This window comes from Antrostomus carolinensis, unplaced genomic scaffold, assembly GCF_000700745.2.
Source record: "Antrostomus carolinensis isolate BGI_N321 unplaced genomic scaffold, ASM70074v2 scaffold267, whole genome shotgun sequence".
Classification (NCBI taxonomy): Eukaryota; Metazoa; Chordata; class Aves; order Caprimulgiformes; family Caprimulgidae; genus Antrostomus; species Antrostomus carolinensis.
This window is the reverse complement of record NW_010325082.1, coordinates 2,694-21,512: the sequence shown is the minus strand read 5'-3', so window position 1 is coordinate 21,512 and position 18,819 is coordinate 2,694. Positions and strand designations below refer to the sequence as shown.

At 37.3% G+C, this 18,819-nt stretch overlaps 1 protein-coding gene across 1 annotated transcript; it reads right to left on the bottom strand.

Moving 5' to 3' along the window:
• Positions 1-386: 386 nt before the first annotated feature.
• On the bottom strand, positions 387-18,614 carry LOC104527380 (A disintegrin and metalloproteinase with thrombospondin motifs 6-like; the record flags this gene model as incomplete). The annotated part of the gene is made up of 6 exons (XM_010171082.1): positions 18,224-18,614; positions 17,103-17,467; positions 7,213-7,381; positions 1,648-1,862; positions 1,031-1,114; positions 387-532 (listed from the first exon to the last, which is right to left on the bottom strand). Coding segments are annotated over exons 1-6 (1,076 nt in total), but the record flags the coding sequence as incomplete, so codon positions are not given.
• Between the last annotated feature and the right edge of the window lie 205 nt (positions 18,615-18,819).

Here is an 18,819-nt window from a genome sequence, read left to right as displayed (position 1 = left end):
ACAGTAGGTGATGTTCTGGCTTGAAATCTTATAAAAACATTATATATGGTAACAAAACATTTTGCATACTGTTTTGTTCTCCATAATCTTTATGAATTCTTTTCAATTATAAAAGTGAAAAATATTCAATAGGATCCCTCTGTTCTACTGGAATACTTCACACTGGCAACTGAAAAATAACAGCAGAAGCAAGTAATTTGCAAATCTCACTTTGCCAACTCTTAATCTGTAGTTTAATAGTCTATTTAAGATAAGGCATCTATTAATTTTCCTCATTTTAAGATTACCTACCAATTATATTAATTTGCAACTAGCCTATATATATATATAAACAAGAAAGCTACAGAAATAAAATAAAATAAACACAATACTTATAATGACCATACCTAGTAATAAGAACCGCATTATCATGGTGGGCAATCCCATTTTCTGGAATGGTGTTTCCATCACTTTGGTGGGAGAGAATGGATTTCTGCCACTTACAGAAGCTATCGAGGGACTTGTCTGCATGGTGGTTTATCTCCAAGTTTGGCTGCAATACAACATGCATACCAGAAATGTTCCAAACAAATTACTAAGGTCAGTTGTTAAGCCTTTTGAAAACTAAAATGGGACTATAATTAGAAGCAGTGGTTTCTAGGAATAAACTCTTCTTGCTAAATTTTATCTCTCTAAAATCTGACCCCAAGTTCAGCTGTGTATTACTGAACAGGCATTCTTTCTGCTCCAACTTTAATACCGATTATGTCAATACAAAAAAACCCCAGAATATCAAAATCTAAATCTAAAAATAAAACTGACATCTCAGGAGATGTATTAATATTCACCTGAAGTAAGAACAGATATCTTTGAGATGATATGTGAGGAATATTCCTTTGAACTGTTTCATCTTGGTTAAAGTAGTGAAAGATTACAAGATAGGTTTTGTACTCAGATGCAGCCATTTCAAGCAGTAATTAAATGAGCTCTATATTGCACAATAACATAACTTGTATCTCAGGGCTACACAGCTTAGCACAACAGCTCTTACCTGATCTTCAGTGAGGACAATTAAACGTGTCACTATAATATTCACAACGTTTCCTAGACTGGAATCACGATAAAGTTTGGCAACCTGACCTCCAGAAAATAAGAAAAGGCACAAAGTCAGACAAGAAACATTACCTGTTTCCTAAATAGTTAAAAATTAACCTATTTTCTCGCTCAATGTAATTTCACAATGTTGATTATCATTATCACCTGAATAAGAGTTATTTTGGAACCAAAAAAAGACCATTCATTCATAAAACAAACTTACTGTGTCATACTTCTCAAATAAAACTGTTTATACCTTGTTTCATCATTCATCCAGCACAAGGAGCATTTAGACTGTTGACTTAATCAGAACAGAACTGTATAATCTAAAAAGCATCATATGAATTTGCAATTAAAGACAAACAATTTAAAAGTGACCACAGCATACTTCTTTACAGAAACAGTGATGCATTTTTCCCACAATGCTAACATTTGCAATATTTCAACTGTTAATTCCTGCAAGCTAATACATATTTTAAAGCATTAATCATTTCAATAAATAAATGCTTTACAGTTGCTTTATCATTTCTGTACATGTGTATTGATATGAACACAGAGAGGGATGAAACTTACAATATTCATTACACTCAAAATGTAGTGTTCAATGTCTTTGCGACCATGGTATCCCACCATCATTTTGTCTGCTACTACCAGCGTTTCCACAAAGCGTTCAAGGCTTACTGATCTCTTCTGTCGACTACGACTACTTAACGTGTCATTGACTGGAAGTGAAGTTGGAACAGCAGATGTATCACTCATCCACCAAGGTCTACCACTTCTTGTGAGGTCTTCTAGGAACCAAAATAATTAAACACTTCAGAGGGGTCACTAGAAAAACTCATTCAAATGCAGCTATTTTATGTTGAGATTATAATCTTCAAGCATCTAAAAATAAATCTGCCTTGAGGCAAAGAAAAATTAAATTTATTATCTTTTTTTTATTATTTCAAATATCTTATGTAATGAAAAAACAACTCTGAGTTCCAATATTCTCAACTCTCCTTAACTTGACTTAGGATAATAAAACATCAATCTTCTCCCAGCAGATCTGATCCTGCACTTCTATGTTAATACTAAAGATTAGTTATAATTAAGCACAAGCACACCTCAGAATTTTAAGGATAAGAACAAGACAGCTGTCACATTTGGAAAAAACATACTGGAAAACAGAAATTAAAAAGCAAGGCAAAAGGTATCAAAATATACTAAGGAATTAAACACACTGATAAAGCATCAAAAAAACTTTTTCCCCTCCAGTGAAACTCCATAATTACTAGGCAATTATGCTTGCATACCTAATACTTTTCAGGCCAAATAAATTAATTTTCTCTTCAGAAAGACATCAGATAATGTTTTATCTACCTCAAGAATTAAAAATAATGGGAAGTTTAAAATGGCCTGACATGGGATAATTGCTATAGTCATTTTTAACACTGATTTTAATTAAAATATGTTGATTCTTGTACTTGTTTCACACAAATATATTAAAAAAAAATCTTGCATGCAAGAGATTGATTATTAAAAATCCAAACAGCTATAATTATCAGCAAAACAAACACTACAAACTTACTTTGAATTTTAATTTCTGTCCTCTAAACAAAATTGAACCTGCCCTTCCCTGCAAAACTGGCATTTTCATGTGTATTAAATACGCTTTTACACCAAGGCCCACACAGCTTTCAACCTTCATTTTATCAAAGTGCATTATTAGTCTGGTTTTATCTAAGTAGGATTTCCAAACATCTACAGTGTTCTTGCTCGTTATGGATGAACATAAGAACATTAACAGATATATTTATAATTGTCCTAACAGGACTGCTCAAGTGAGCAATGTCTGAGATGTATCCTTCCCCCTACTAAACCAGGTTCAGCTAAGCTTGAGTTGAGAAACGATTAGTACCTTCTGTGAAAAAGAAATCCTTTATGAAATTCAACTAAGCACGCTATTTTCAAAGAGCAGTAACTACACCACAAAGAATGTATGTTCAGCTGAAAACCAGGAACACAAAGCTTCAGCATTTCCACTGTTGCAGTGTTTCATAATTTTTGAGGACACAGTGTTGGCTTTAAAAGGTGCATATTTTAAAAGTCAAAAAATGAAACCAAATCTGGTAGCTGAAATGAAAGAATGCCAGTAACAAAGTTGTCCTCTGCAATGGGTATGATCAATTCTAAAAAACTGTATCAAGTATTAAAGCCTGTTGAGGATTCTACAATGAATACTAAGCTTTTCCCTGTTTTTCATCTCTATTGTAGGAAATGGTTGCTTTAATTGTTCAAAGATTTTCATCACACTTAAGCAGTGATTTAGGAATGTCTGGAATTTTCTCTGGCAGCTTCTGTACTAGAATTTTAAAAAATCCACTTTTCATTTTCCAGTAACAAATGGTGATGCTTGAGGGTTTCCAATGCTATTAAAGTGCCAGAAGTAGTTTAGAAATGCAGTACTGCTTCCACATTCATTCATAATTTTTCACTGAAAGATGCAAATCTATTCTAAACATTTGAAAACTGACAAGCTCATGTAGGAAACTTTCAGAGAAAAAAAGAAATTATTATTTTGGACTCATCTTGATATCGTCTTTCAAACAAGGGTCTCAGAAGACTTCACAAAACCAAATATTTTTCCTTTTCTTATCAGATGAGAAGCTTAGGCTTCAGCTGGTCTCAAAGTAAAGGGAAAGCTGGAAAGAATCCTGAGTACTTAGGTTCATTTTTTACTTTTTTTTTACTTTACTTTTACTGTTTTACTTTAAAAACACTAAATAGTGCTGACTTTTTTTTTTAAAAAAAAAAAGCTAAAACATGTTAATAAAAGTTTGCCATATATTTAACAAAAATAGTTCTGTGGCAATATTCCCACCAAATTCCTAGATTAAAAAAGGAATAAAATAAACTTTGTTAACATCTAACACAGCTATCAGGAAGTAAAAAAAGCAAAAATGGAAAGAAGGAAGGAAGGAAGGCAGGCAGGAAGGAAAAAAAGGCAGGGAAAGAAGGAAGGAAAGAAAGAAACCTACAGAAAAAAGAATGTAGTTAACCCCAAAATAATGATTACAAAAGCAGAGAATTAGGTTTTACATTGCAACTGAAAACAAATCCAAATGTGAGCAGACATGGAGTTCACAGGTACAGTACCCAAGTTCTCCTAAATCAGTCCTCTAAAGATGTTAGGTGAGGGTGAAGGTGGAGAGAGAGGAGAGAATACAAATAGGAAAAGATCTGAAAACACAATAGAAAGCTACTAGTGTAAAATGTAACTACAAGAATATTTTGAAGTGAAGCATTATGTGCTGCTCTTTTCTTACTATTTTAACATCATCTTTTAATGTATATATAAGCATTTTTTCATTGTAGAATACACAGACTGTAAAGTCTGGCATGAGTAAAACCACTACATAAAGCAGCATACAGTAGAGCTATCCCTAAATAATCTGCCACTCTGCGGCTTTCATATGTCAACTTTTATTGTTTCTCAATCCTATCCAACACAGCATAACCCAGTGGCCTCAAATCCCACCCAAGCAACTGGAATTTGAGAGTGGTCAATGTCTTACCAAGGCCTCAATGATTTCAGCTATATTTAATAAAATAGTTAACTTCATGACAATACATGCATGAAATAGTAATTTAATATTTTTTATTTTTTAAACATTCTTATGTCCAAATGCTTAAAATCTAATTCAAGTTACGAAAATCAATTTCATGTTCTTATCTGAATCTTCCTGCCTCTCTAATTCTTCTCTTTTATTAGCCAACATAATTCTACTATCTACTATGAAGTAGTCCATCACTTGCTCATCCCAACCAATTCTGATCACCCTGTCACCAAATTACCCATCCCACTTTCTATCAATTATTGCAATTTTTCTCAGAAAGGTCAGAAATAACACTCCCCTTCTCTCTATCAACACTTCAAAATCCTGACCACTTCCCTGATACAAAACAGGTACACAATAAATTTAGGTCTAGATTACATGGAAACTTGCCAGACCGTGAACAGTGGCACAGCTACGCAAGCAGATTCCTCCCAGCATATTATACTGGCAATATGGTTGTGAAGGTAAAGCTACAATCACTCTCCAGACAAAATAAATGATATAGTGACAAAAGGCAGCTACAGGTTTGTTATGACTGCGTTTTAAAACAAAAAATTGTACTGCTCAAAACTTCCAAAACCAGTCAAATGCCCTGAAGATTCAGTCTACTAGCAAAATAAGTTATTACTGTAAACCTGGCTTTAGTCTTAGGGTCTGAAAACTGTGAAACTGAAAATTAATATTTTATTTTACTTTTCAAATATTCTGGGGATGCTTTGGATGCCAGGTCACTTTGGGATAAAGCTGCTGCAACAGTACTCAGAAAATGAGTTCAAAAGATTTCGGTACCCGTCAGAAGTACATTAAAATGGCACATCATCTGGAAAAGCAAGATCTTGCAGTTTTGGGGCAGAGCCATTTTTTTCAGAAATTTTCATGAAGTGGAAATAGTATACGGAACAACAGGAAAAGGAGAAACTGAGATGAATGAGTGCGAAAGTAGTCTTAGGCTCATAAAAAGCAGTGTTTTAGTATTTCAGTAATTAAGAACTTCAGGATATGACAGATACAAAAGCTCAGGAGATGCACAGGAGCTTCCAAGAAGTAAGGCAGCTTCAAATATGCAAAAGCATACACGCTAAAGATTACTGCATGTTCTACAAAAAATGCATGCAAGATAGGTCTGATGAACCTGTGATCCATACGACACACACTGCCAGAAGGACTGAATGCAACCTGACCAAACTAGCAGCCGCTGCTTCACCCTTACTTGGAGCAGAATGACTTCCTAAGCACTAAGCTAGACGATAGCATCTGACAGAGGCCAATATCCTTTCTTTTTCTAGGGATATAATAATGGTAAAAATTGTATCATCCTACATTTCATAATCCTTCCACTTATTTCAAGAGGCTTAAGTGACAGTTTTCCCTACAAAACAAACACACATTAGTCCTCTCATTTTACAATCAGTTAGCAGGCAGTAATAATTAAAAGACTTGTTTTGCCATATTAGAAGCACACAGGTGGAGTGATGCTTCCAAACTAAAACAGAAGTTACATACACAAAGGCTGACATACCCTAAATGCAGTTAACTGAAATACTCAGGAAAAACTGTCTCTCAAGCATGGGTCTTTGTAGACAATCTGTAGTGTAAATTTAGTCAGCTGGTGCCAGTAAAAGTTACAACCTTCAAAAGACGCTGAAATGTTACATCAATGAACAGTGATATTATTTTATTTTAAGATTAGTATTTGTCAGCCTGCTCTGTGCACTGAGTCTCATGGAATACAACTGTCCAGGATTGAACTTTTAAGAACAAGCTATTTCTGAAATATAAACAAATGACAAGGTTACAATATTTTTCTGTTATGTAAAAAACCATTATTTCAGTGTTCTAAAATAACATGTCAGATTTATTCCATGCTGTCTTCAATAAGTTAGTTTTCAGCTTCAGTTTAATCAAGTGAAAATCATGTCAAAGAGTACCTGAAAAGACTATTTGTGGAAGTTAAAACTGCTTTACAAGGAAAATATCTCCCAATCAAAACTATATAATCTCTCCCACAAGGCACCTGTAAATCCTGTATTCAACTATTATGGAATAATGTTAACTTACTTTGCCAGTACCAAAATACCATAAGCCTTCATAAATGAGAAAGATGTGTACTCTAGTTACAAATGTATTACTAATAGTAATAGTAACACATTTACTGCATGTCAAGCTTCCTCAAATGAGATGGAACACTTACTAAACATTGAGCTGTAATACTCAGTCATTCAGTCATGCTTTCCAGCTGGGGAACGAAGTACATTTATAGCACATTTTGAGGAAGCCTGTGCTCATTACTATCACTGTATGCAACCCAGGCATAAAGCAAGATTTACTCCCAGTGTATCAGTTCTTGAAAGACACTATACTCTTGAACTGAATCTGAAAAAGAAGCAAAACTACTTTTCAACAAGGCACACTGCATCACCCAAAAGGAAGATTACCATTGCTACATTCTCCATTGTGTCTTACATTTGAACCAAGCAAAATTTTAAAATACATCTTAAGTTGTAAAATTTTAAAAGGAATTACAGTCATACTCATTTACCTGAGACTCCACAGTGACTGTGATCATAGAGATGTAGCTGGTGCATGGTAGATTTTTTGTATATAACATGAGGATGACCATTCTCATAATTGAAGTTAATAGAATCTTCTGTTATATTCCTTAAAGGCTCAATAAAATACTCTTCATCTTCTGTAGCAATTACTCCATGCTTAAAGAAGAAAATAAGAAAATAATAACTTGCAAAATACAATATAAAACTCCTATTAAAAAGCTTGACTTTAAAAACCATTTGACTATCATCTGTCTATGAAGAAATCCACAACTACAGGCCAACACAGAAAACAACGCATAAGCCAGCTCTCCTACAGTGATTCTAGTGGGAGCAGGAGTGAGTGCCTATAAGCAACACAATGAGAAACTCCTATTTCTGGAGTTCCTGCCCATAATTTTTGATGGATGTGGTAAGAAAGCAAGAGATATTCTTGGTATACGACAAATAATCACTTCACAAAGATGCCCCAAAACTACATGATTCATATCTATTAAAAGTTATGCCAAGCCAAAATGGCCTTGCTCAAGTGGTGAGGCCAATATGGGCGAGACTTATGATGCCATACCGGTAGATGCTTAAAGTCACATAGCCAAAAACAGCTTGAAGATTTTGAATGAACATTCATTTTAGAACACATATTCAGGGAAACCATTCAGCATTTTACATCCAGATGCTTAATTCCAAAACTGAGCTAGTTATTACAATCAAATTATTAATATTAACTTAGGATATACTATCTACAAAGCATTTATTCCTTAAAAGGTCTTGCCACAAATCTGGCAAATCCAACTTGTTGCAGACTGTGCACTAGACCTCATTCTCGCTAACAAATCAACATTTTTTTCCTCATACCGCAGTGCAGAATAGTAGATATTCTATGCTCATAACTTTCACATTTGTGAACTCAGCTTCTTCCAAACAGGAAGTGGTTTATGGAAGAAAGGGGAGATTTCAGGCCAACTATGCAATTTCCTGAAACTTCAGCAATTAAAACTGAACTTTAGCAGAAAATACAGTTTTTGGATCCTCTCAAATATAGAAATATTGGGGAATAAGCCCTGACAGACTCCTACACCTATATTTGCTAAATAAAAAATTCTGGCATACCTATCTAGAAAACTCTGAATGTATAAACTTTCTACACTAGGAGAAAGAGCTGCTCATCAGGTAGGAGACTGGAAGCAGGAGCTTCTGCATTCATACCCTGATTTGATAAATCACAAACTTCTACAGCATCTTTGATCTGTAAAGCAAGTACTATGCATGAACCTTTTTTTAAAGGGGTTATTTTCTTCCTCTGATAAGACTTCTACAATCATCCATAAAACCACTTGCTTCATACCTGCTCCAAGTATCCTAAAGCTGTTTCTAAGATCAGGGCTTGCCTTTGTACTCTTGATCAAAGCTCTCGTTCTGCTGCTGTTTTGTACATTAAATGCCTGCTGTTCTTCACTCTTGGAATAACTGGGTTTCAGTAACAACATAAAACTTACAAAATAAAAAATCCTGTATAACACATCAGAAAGAACAGTGTTTTCCAAATACAACCCTATTAAAGATTTTGAAAACGTATGTATGAACACACTGTAGCTTTCAATTACACATTCCTTACATAGTGATTGTAACAGGAATTGTCCCTCTTCAGTGGTACTTTTCATTATGAACTCAATTATTATTTACTCAAGAAGGTAACATCAGGGTCTATATTAACCTGAAAGATGCTAGTATCAAATTCCTCTCAAAATACCTTCTTGTTACTTGGAGTCTAAGATTTTACTAGAAAATATATAATTTACTTGTACATTGCTGCTTAAATAGTATTGAAAATATAAACCAAATTTTAACTAGGTTTGCCAGATATGCAGAAAGAACCTTGACAGTCTGGACTGCATCCAGTCTGGATGTCAGACATCTGGGTTCAAGCAAATCCTGAGCCATTATAAGCTCTGGTATTATGTTCCCACAGGAAGACAGTCCTGCAGAGTGGTTCTGGGCAACACCATTGGGCTGTCCGCTCCATGCCAAGCCTGAGGAGACAGGGGTACCATCCAACCTGAGGCTCTGTCTCTGCAACAGAGCAGGTCTTAACCTATACCTGATTACTCCAGAGCATACATCCCTCACATCTCTACTCAAGTCCAGCCAGGGTAACAAGTCTAAGCATGCATGAGACATTTATATCAGATACTGAAACTAATAGTTTTAAGCAGTGAGATGACCTCAGTGGGAGTGAGTCAATTCAGATGCCATAAACAACACTTAATTGCGGCATTACTTTGCTTTACAAATTGTGTATTTGCAGGAGCAAATATGCAAAAACTATTATGACTGCCTGCAAATGATCATCACAGTTCCTTCAGGTGTGATACTCTTCTAGTATTTTTACCAGCAGTGAAAAATGTTAGGAGAGTATCACTAATTTTTCCTGTGCCTAGTTGACATCTGATATCATCTGCCCAAACATTATGGTGGTTCAAGAAAAGAGAGATTTTAATAACATTTAGTTGAGAAACTGCAAATAACTTTTAACTTACACCTACCATGAGGTGGTCAGAACATGTATGTGCAGAACATGCTGCAGACAGTCAAGTCATTTGACAAACACTGGAAACACACTTGCCCTGCACGTCTTTCACATAAGCTCAGCATACATATACCATTTTAAACCTAACATATTAATTTTGCTTGCAAACAAAACTGTTCTTCCAATATTAAACCGATGCAACTGGTCTCACTGAATCGCGATGACTGATTTTTAAGAAGCACTCTGAATTCTGTACATAAAAAGTAATTATGTCAGTGACAACTAGCATTTATTTTGAGTTTAAAAAATTTATGTGGCTAGACACAGTTGCCCTGTACATGCATTCAGCAATGCCTGATTAATAAATAGTGGGAATTATGCTATTATAGCCAAATCAACATTCTAAACCCCATTTTTTGGCTTATAACCTACTATTTGAGTAGAACACAATTTCAGTTTAAAAAGGAGATTGAAATAATGCCCTTTTAAAGCATTAAAAGGATTTATTTATTTATTAGTGTTGCTATTGTATTTGAAGTTTGTACATTAAACTTCTGCTCCAAAGCATAACAAATATAATTAAGAGATAAGAATGACCAACAAAAAGTTTTGACAAATACTATGACTTCAAGAAACAAGCTGAATGCCCCAAGTAGGTTATTACAAGCAACATTCCCAAGATTATTATCTAAACCAGATTGTTTGAGGTCCTGTGTTATCCAATCCCACTACAGACTGCCAACTCCTGCTAACATATATAAGGTCTGGATCCAGCAGTTTGACATGCTCAGACAAATCTGTGAACGTACATGGAGTTCCCCTGACTTTGTGAAAAGAAATCTTTTTCTCTCAGGCTGTCCAGCTGGGACTTTAACTTCCTCCAGATGGGGGATGTCCATCAGTTGCAGAAGCAAACTGAATCTCTGGGAGCAGGCTGGCCAACTTGGTGAGGCAGGCTTTAAACTGAAGGACTTTGGGTGGGGCCCAAAACGTCAATGCTCCTGCCATCACAACCAACTGTTGTTTGAGAAGTTTGAGAAGAAACTTCTTGACAGTAAGGGTGCCAGAGCACTGGAACAGGCTGCCCAGGGAGGTTGTGAAGTCTCCTTCTCTGGAGACATTCAAAACCCACCTCAGCGCCTTCCTGTGTAATTTCATTTAGGTGTTCCCGCTCTGGCAGGGGGGTTGGAGGAGATGATCTTTGGAGGTCCCTTCCAATCCCTAATATTCTGTGATTCTGTAACTGGGGAATAAACCAGGCCAACCAGAGCAGCAATAAATGTTTCTTAGCTGCCTCCCATGATGAGAACCAGAATGGCAACCATCCCAAGGGTGTGTATGGCTACAGTGGGATTCCTGCAGCTCTCCAGGGAAACCTACATGCTCAAATACCTCTCTGAAACATCTGTACACCAGTGTACACAACACAGGGAACAAACAGGAAGAGCTAGAGATCTGTGTGCAGTCACAGGGTTACAACCTTACTGCAATTAGAGCAACATGGTGGGATGGCTAGCATGACTAGAATGCTGTTATGGATGGCTATGTACTTTTTAGAAAAGACAGGCCAGCAAGGTGAGGTGGTAGAGTTGCTCTTTATGTGAGAAAACAACTGGAACGTACTGAGCTCTGCCTCTGGGGTGGATGAAGAACAAGTCCAAAACTTATGGGTGAGAATCAAGGGGCAGGTTAATATGGGTGATGCTGTTGTACGTGTTTACTACAGGCCACCTGATTAAGCAGAGAAAGTTGATGAGGCCTTCTACAGACAGCTGGAAATAGCCTAACAATCACAGGCACTGGTTTTCACGGGGGCCTTCAACCACCCTGGTACAACACAGCTAGGGACACATAGTCCTGCAGATTCCTGCAGAGCACTGATGATATCTTTTTGGCACAGCAAGAAGCAACATGAAAAGATGTGCTGCTGGACCTTTGTATTAATAAACAAAGAAGGTCTGGTTGGCAATGTGGAAGTCGGGGGCAGCCTTGGCTGCAGTGACTACAAGATGGTGGAGTTCAGGATCCTGCATGGGAAAAGTAGAGCAGTAAGTAGGATTGCAACCCTAGAATTCAGGAGAGCTAACTTTAGCCTCTTCAAAAACCTACTTGGAGAAACCCCATGGGTTAGGAGTCTAGAAGGTAGGGGCCCCAGAGAATTGGTTAACATTCAAGCACCACTTCCTCCAAGCTCAAGAACAGTGCATCCCTATGAGTAAGAAATCAAGCAAAGGAGGCAGGAGACCTACATGGATGCGCAGGGAACTTCTGGAAAAACTCAAATGCAAGAAGGAAGTTTACACAATGTGGAAGAAGGGACTGGCCACTTGGGAGGAATATAGGAATATTGTCAGCCTATGCAGGGATGCAACAAGGAAGGCCAAGGCCCACTTAGAATTGAATCTATCAAGGGATATCAAGGACAACAGGAAGGACTTCTTTAAGTACATTGGTAAGAAAAGGAAGGCTAGGGAGAATGTGGGCCTGCTGCTGAATGAGGTGAGTGCCCTTGCAATGGAGGATACAGAGAAGGTGGAGTCACTGCATGCCTTCCTTGTTTCAGTCTTTACTGCTAGGGCTGGCACTCAGGAATCCCAGACCCTAGAGGCAAGAGAGTCTGGAGAAAGACAGACTTTCCCCTATTCAGTGATGACTGGGTTAGAGATCATGTGTCAAACTCGACACCCACAAATCCATGGGGTCTGATAGGATGCATCCATGAGTGCTGAGAGACCTTGTGTACGTTACTGCTAAGCCACTCTCCATTCTTTGAAAGATCCTAGAGAAGAGAGGTGCCTGAAGACTGAAGGAAAGACAGTGTCACTCCAGTCTTCAAAAAGGGCAAGAAGAAAGACCCAGGAAACTACAGGCCAGTCAGCCTCACCTCCATCCCTGGGAAGGTGCTGGAACAGTTCATTCTGGATGTTATCTCTAACTAGCTGCAGGAAAGGAAGGTTATCAAGAGCAGTTAACATGGATTCACCAAAGGGAAATGGTGCTTGACCAATCTGATAGCCTTATATCATGGTATGACTTGCTGGATAGATGAGGGAAGAGCACTGGATATTGTCCACCTCTACTTCAAGCAAGGCTTTTGACATTGTCTCCCATAAGTAAGCTCAGAAAGCATGGGTCAGATGAGAGGACAGTGAGATGGATTGAGAACTGGCTGAAGGGCATTGCTCAGAGGGTTGTGATCAGCAGTGCAGTCTAGCTGGAAGCCTGTAACCAGCAGTGTTTCCCGCGGATCAGTACTGGGTCAGGTCTTGTTCCACATAGTCATCAATGACCTGGATGAAGGGACTGAGTGTACCGTCAGCAAGTTTACTGATGACAGAAAACTGGGAGGAATGGCTGACACACTGGAAGGCTGTGCTGCCATTAAGTGAGACCTAGACAGGCTGGAGAGCTGGGCAGAAAGGAACTTAATGAAGTTCAACAAAGGCAAGTGTAGAGTCCTGCACCTGTGGAGGAATAACCCCAAGCACCAGTACAGGTTGGGGGTTGACTTGCTGGAAAGCAGCTCTGCAGAGAAGTACCCGAGAGTCCTGGTGGACAGCAGGTTAACCATGAGCCAGCAGTGTGCCCTCAAGGCCAAGAAGGCAAATGGTCTCCTGGGGTGCATTAAGAAGAGTATAACCAGCAGGCTGAGGGAAGTTATCCTCCCTCTCTACTGTGCCCTTGTGAGGCCACATCTGGAATACTATGTCCAGTTCTGGGCTCCCCAGTTCAAGAGAGACAGGGAACTTCTGGAGAGAGTCCAGTGGAGGGCTACAAAGATGATTAAGGGGCTCGAGCATGTCCCATATGAGGAAAGGCTGAGAGAGCTGGGTCTGTTTAGCCTGGAGAAGAGAAGACTGAGAGGGGATCTTATCAATGCTTATAAATACCTAAAGGGTGGGTGTCAAGAGGATGGGGCCAGTGATGCCCAGTGACAGGACAAGGGGCAATGGGCACAAAACTGGAACACAGGAAGTTCCATCTGTAGATGAGGGAAAACTTCTTTACAGTGAGGGTGCCAGAGCACTGGAACAGGCTGCCCAGAGAGGTTGTGGAGTCTCCTTCTCTGGAGATATGCAAAACCCCCCTGGATGCAGTCCTGTGCAACCTGCTCTTTACAGCTTTGGTTGCTTTAGTTGTACCTTCTTTGGTAGGGAGGGTGGACTAGATGATCTCCAGAGTTCCCTTTCAATACCTATCATTCTGTGATTCTGTGAATTACAGAGGACAAGTGCATGCCTTCTCCATAAAGTACTACTGTTTCACAGTTTCTCCATGCTTTGAATCTTTCTAGACTTTATGTTTTATCCATTTTTAATATAAAGTAGTAGTAATGGAAACTTCTGAAAACGTGCCAGTGTTGTTCAGTATGTCTACAGCTGGCTATACACTTCAGTGTGCTTTTATGACTGATGAAAAAGGTAGCATTAGTTTACTGTTTTCTTAAAGATGAAAAAAATAGTGATCTGGCCTGACATTCCAGTACATCATGGACTCTAACAAGACACCTTAAAACCATGACAGGGACAGCTTATATATTATTTTCTGAACACTAAGTCTATAGTGCAAATACATATGAGTACTAAAGAGAACTTCAAAGACACTAGAACTCTAAATCCTTTTCAGTATAATTTCTGATCTTTATAAATTATTTTATAGATTAGGCAGTATTTTACATACAATTCAAAAACACCATACTATACGCAATTTATAATCTATTAAAGTAGATGCATCCTTTATGGTAGAATCTGCTTTCAAATGAGCTAATTCAAGAAGAATATGAATAAATTATACATATATGTATTTAGGAATACATTAAACAAATATGAAGTTTTACAGCAAAATAATTTATCATTTTACTGAGTAAGGTTATGCTTTTAGCCACAGTCTACTTCTTGTTCTTTCTTTATCATTTTTTGTTTGGATGGAGACATCTGTGCTACCCAGCACAAATGTTACTCAGTGCATGGAACTTCACTGAAGTTCACATGCCACAGAAATACTTGGCCTTTCACATCAAACATTTCCTTGGAACCAGTAATCTCAAAATGTCATTTAACCTCTCCTCCATTTTCCTAATAATAATAACTTTCTACAAATTTTAAAGTATTTCCCATTAATGGGCTTTTCAGCTCAAAATGGGAAAATCTGCTACTGTGGAAAACTTGTTTGAGCACACAGTTAAGAGCTTTGATATCTGGCAGAGGACAGAGTGGGTCAGAATGCAAAAAAGTTTGGTTTCCACCTGATTCCACTACTATGAGCTCCAAAGCTTTTCTTCTTTAAAACTTGCTCCCCTCAGAATTAGACAAACTTCTTTCCCTTAAGCTGAAGTTCTTCCTTCTTCAGCCTCTTCTTTTATTTCCTTCAGCATGACATACACAGCTTAGGCAATGCCTCAGCCTTTTTGCCTTGCATACAACATCCAAAGTCCCCAAAATGCTGCTCACTGCAGGCTCTTTCATGAGAAGGCCAAACCTGCAATCCATCCACAAATGTAATATCCACTGAAGTAAATATGAGTTTGCAAGCCAGCAAGCCTGTCGGACAAGACCTTCAATTTCCTCACATGACTGCTCACTGGATTATAGAGCTTTCCTCATAACTACAGACAATTTATAGCATAATCAGGGCCCAGCAGATGGAAACTGCTGGAATGAAACTTCAGTAAGTAGCAGCCTGTAATTCTGGGGCACTTGGTAAAGAGAAATATAGAGGGAGAGGCTGAAACAGGCAATGGTGACAGGGAAATGAAATGACTGCTCATCACTTTTATTATAATGAAACTGAGAGAAAACCCTTCTTGCACCAGGAGTCATCTCGATACTACAAGTGTTCCTCAAAGTCATATAACATGTTAATCAGATCATGGTTTCACATGACCAATTCTGAATAACTAAATAGAATAACTCAAAACATTCACTAAGGGGAAGAAATCTGACTCGTCTGGCAATATGGAAGTTTAATAGGAAAATTGGAATAAACAGAATGCTTAAATTTTGCTTCTGAGCAACACTTGCTGTTAAAGATGACTATCTGATTTAAATTTAAACTAAGATGGTAAATAACTGTGACAAAAAAGTTATTACATGGGAACTGCAAAACCAAAGTGAAAATATACTAAACTCAGATTGATCCGCTACAAGTCTGCATTAACCAAACTGTGATACCACACTCCATGGAACACCATTTTAACTGCATTTCATTTAACGTGTTCACTTAGCCCTGGAAATCTTCATTAAATTCTTTTCTCTCAAGAGTACTACAAAATGTTAACCTAGGCTATATCAGGGCTATCGCAAGTAGCTGGGTGCAATGAAGCCTATCTAGGTCTGAAGCAGCTGGCTTTTGTTTGTAAATAACATCCCAAGATGCATTATTCAATAGCACTTCCAAGGATAAATAGGAATTAGTTTAGCAAGGCTGTGTAGTATTTTTTTTCCTTAGCAATTAGTCAAATCTGTCTATTCCTAACAAGAACACCAACCAGTGTTCTACTATAATTAAAACCACAATGAAAAACTGCAATATAGAGACATTTTTACTAAAGAAATTACTGACTCTTGATTTAGTACTTCCTAGTTATGACCTTCTGTTTCAGTATTTTGTTACTCAATAGCCTATTTTCTTCAATTTTTGTGTTTGTTTCCTAATTTCCTTTGGGAAATTTTTCCCATGCAAGTACTACCGTCGTGTGATCAAGAGATCAACAGTAAAAAAGATAAGAATGAAAGATTAGCATTTCTAATCCTACTTTCAAATGCAATGGTTCACAATTTCTAAACAAAATATTTCTAAAATAAAAGGTGCATAATAACTTTCTGATGCTGGCACTTGCAAAGGATCTACTTTTCATTCTTTAATTTGTAGTAATGATTACTTCAACACCAAGCAATTCCTCTTCTCCATTACTTACTCAAAGTTTCTAAACCCAGATTCTCAAAGACAACAAGCAGGTAAACAGTTCAATCAACACGTCTCTGGAGAGATTCAGCACCCTAAAGGATCCACTGCTTCCTCCTCCTCACGCCCTGAGTTTGCAACATTTTTATAACCTGTAAGGATCTCGGCACAGACCTAATCTTGCAGCCCTAATGCAGACATTGTAAGCACTGAAAATGTTGCCTGCTAAAGGACTACAGAACTGGGTCTTAATACTTACAATTAAGCTTGAAAAACTGATGACTAATTTTCCCCAGGACCCAGATAAAGTTTTGGGGTTTTCTGCACCTTCTTGTCTGTTTGCTTCCAACAGGGACTCAAAAAACTGAACAATATGCCAATTAAGATTTTCTTCTGTAATTTAAAAGGGACAAGCACACTATTATACTAGAACATGTAATGTGCACTTACCAGACCATTGCAGTTGCTTAAGGCCACTTTAGTTGTACTGTGTTGGTCTTGTAAATATCCTGTGTAATGACAGTGGTCTAAAAAATCGTGTTTCCATTGCGGTCCATCTTTCCCCCAGTATTCTACTGTAAAATGTCTGGACACCAAATCTGTGTTGAGATTCAGGTTTAAATGAAAGTGCTTGCCATAGGCAGAAAGTTTAAAAAATAATTTAGATGCTGCCAGTTCTTGGTCATTAGGGTCTGTGCTCCTCCTCCTTCTTGAGGGTTTAGCATTTTTCACAGTAAAGCTGAGGAAGGCTCCATTTTGATCAACCCTTATTGGGATTGTTAGTTGGTAGTGTTCAAGGTAAGACAGGAATTCCTCTTTGTAATCACAAGGTAAAACAGTCCAGGGAGTGGGCATAGAAGAGAAGAAAATATAACAGGAAACAACAAGTAGTAGTATAAATATAAACCACACTTGGCTAAATCTCATCATCCTCATGAGTGAAAGTCATTTTCAGGTAAATGCAAGATGGAGCATTTTACTAAATAAAATAAAACATTATTTATTTTTAAGTGAAGAAAATATGTTCAGTTTCCTATTAATTTGATGTCACTGGAAACAAAAATGTTTTTAACTACGTATCTTCTCCTGTTTACCCAAAGTATGTCAATATTTGGGGCTAAATTCTAACCATTCAAAGACAAAAGGTATTAGATTCGCCTGCAAGAATAAAAACAGTAGTAATGAAAAGTATTATGCCGGAAAAACATGTAAACGACTATTTCATTAAAAACCTATAAATGTTAATGGATCACAGTAAGATTAGATCCATATTTTCTAGTCTAAAAACATGTTAATGTTGTTATGGCAAGTCTCTAACTATTACCAGGTACAATATTTTACTACATTTAATCTGCAGGTATTTTCTACAGTTAAAAGTAGACAGAAATAAATTAAAACAAAAAATTTAATCAGATTTGCTGTATTTAAACTTCCACAACAATGAACCATGATAAAACTATGAGCAGAGCCCATATGATCTCACGAATTATATACATGTGGTTTAGAGAACATTACTCAAATGCAATGCCAAAATAGATATTTCTTGTCAGCTACAGAGGTCAGACCCCTACCTTGAGAACTATATGAAAGCCTGTTGTCATTGTGAAACTCCGATGAAACCATGACTAGGCTCAAAATCCATGCCAACGTCTTCAAAAAAATTTCCATAATTTAGAAAAACAGAGAGCTCTTTTTTTTCCCCCCTCTCCTTGGAGAGCTACCTGCGTGCTATAGAGTTAACGCCACTCCAGAATCGCACCATAACAGGTATATTTATTTTATACTATTTCAAAATTAACTACTGGATGTTCCACTTCTTGACAGGTATTCTTTTCCAACAACCTGTACTTTCTTCTATATCTGCAGTCATTTTCTCAATTCAAAATAAGTATTTGTAAGATTCCTTAAGATATCAGTAAGACGTTAGACTGGATAGTTACTGAACTTGCTCCATTTCTTTTCCTGAAAAACAAAAGAAAATGAGTCAAGGCAAATTCTTTCTACTAAAACAGATCTACACTGCAAAACACTAAACCATCACAGTGAACTACACAATGTAATGTTTTGGAATAATAGTTAACCATTATAACTTTTATGGTCCAAGGTCACAATCTTACAAAAACCATGAATTACCATTAACCTTGAACAGCAGATCCACACAGTTTAA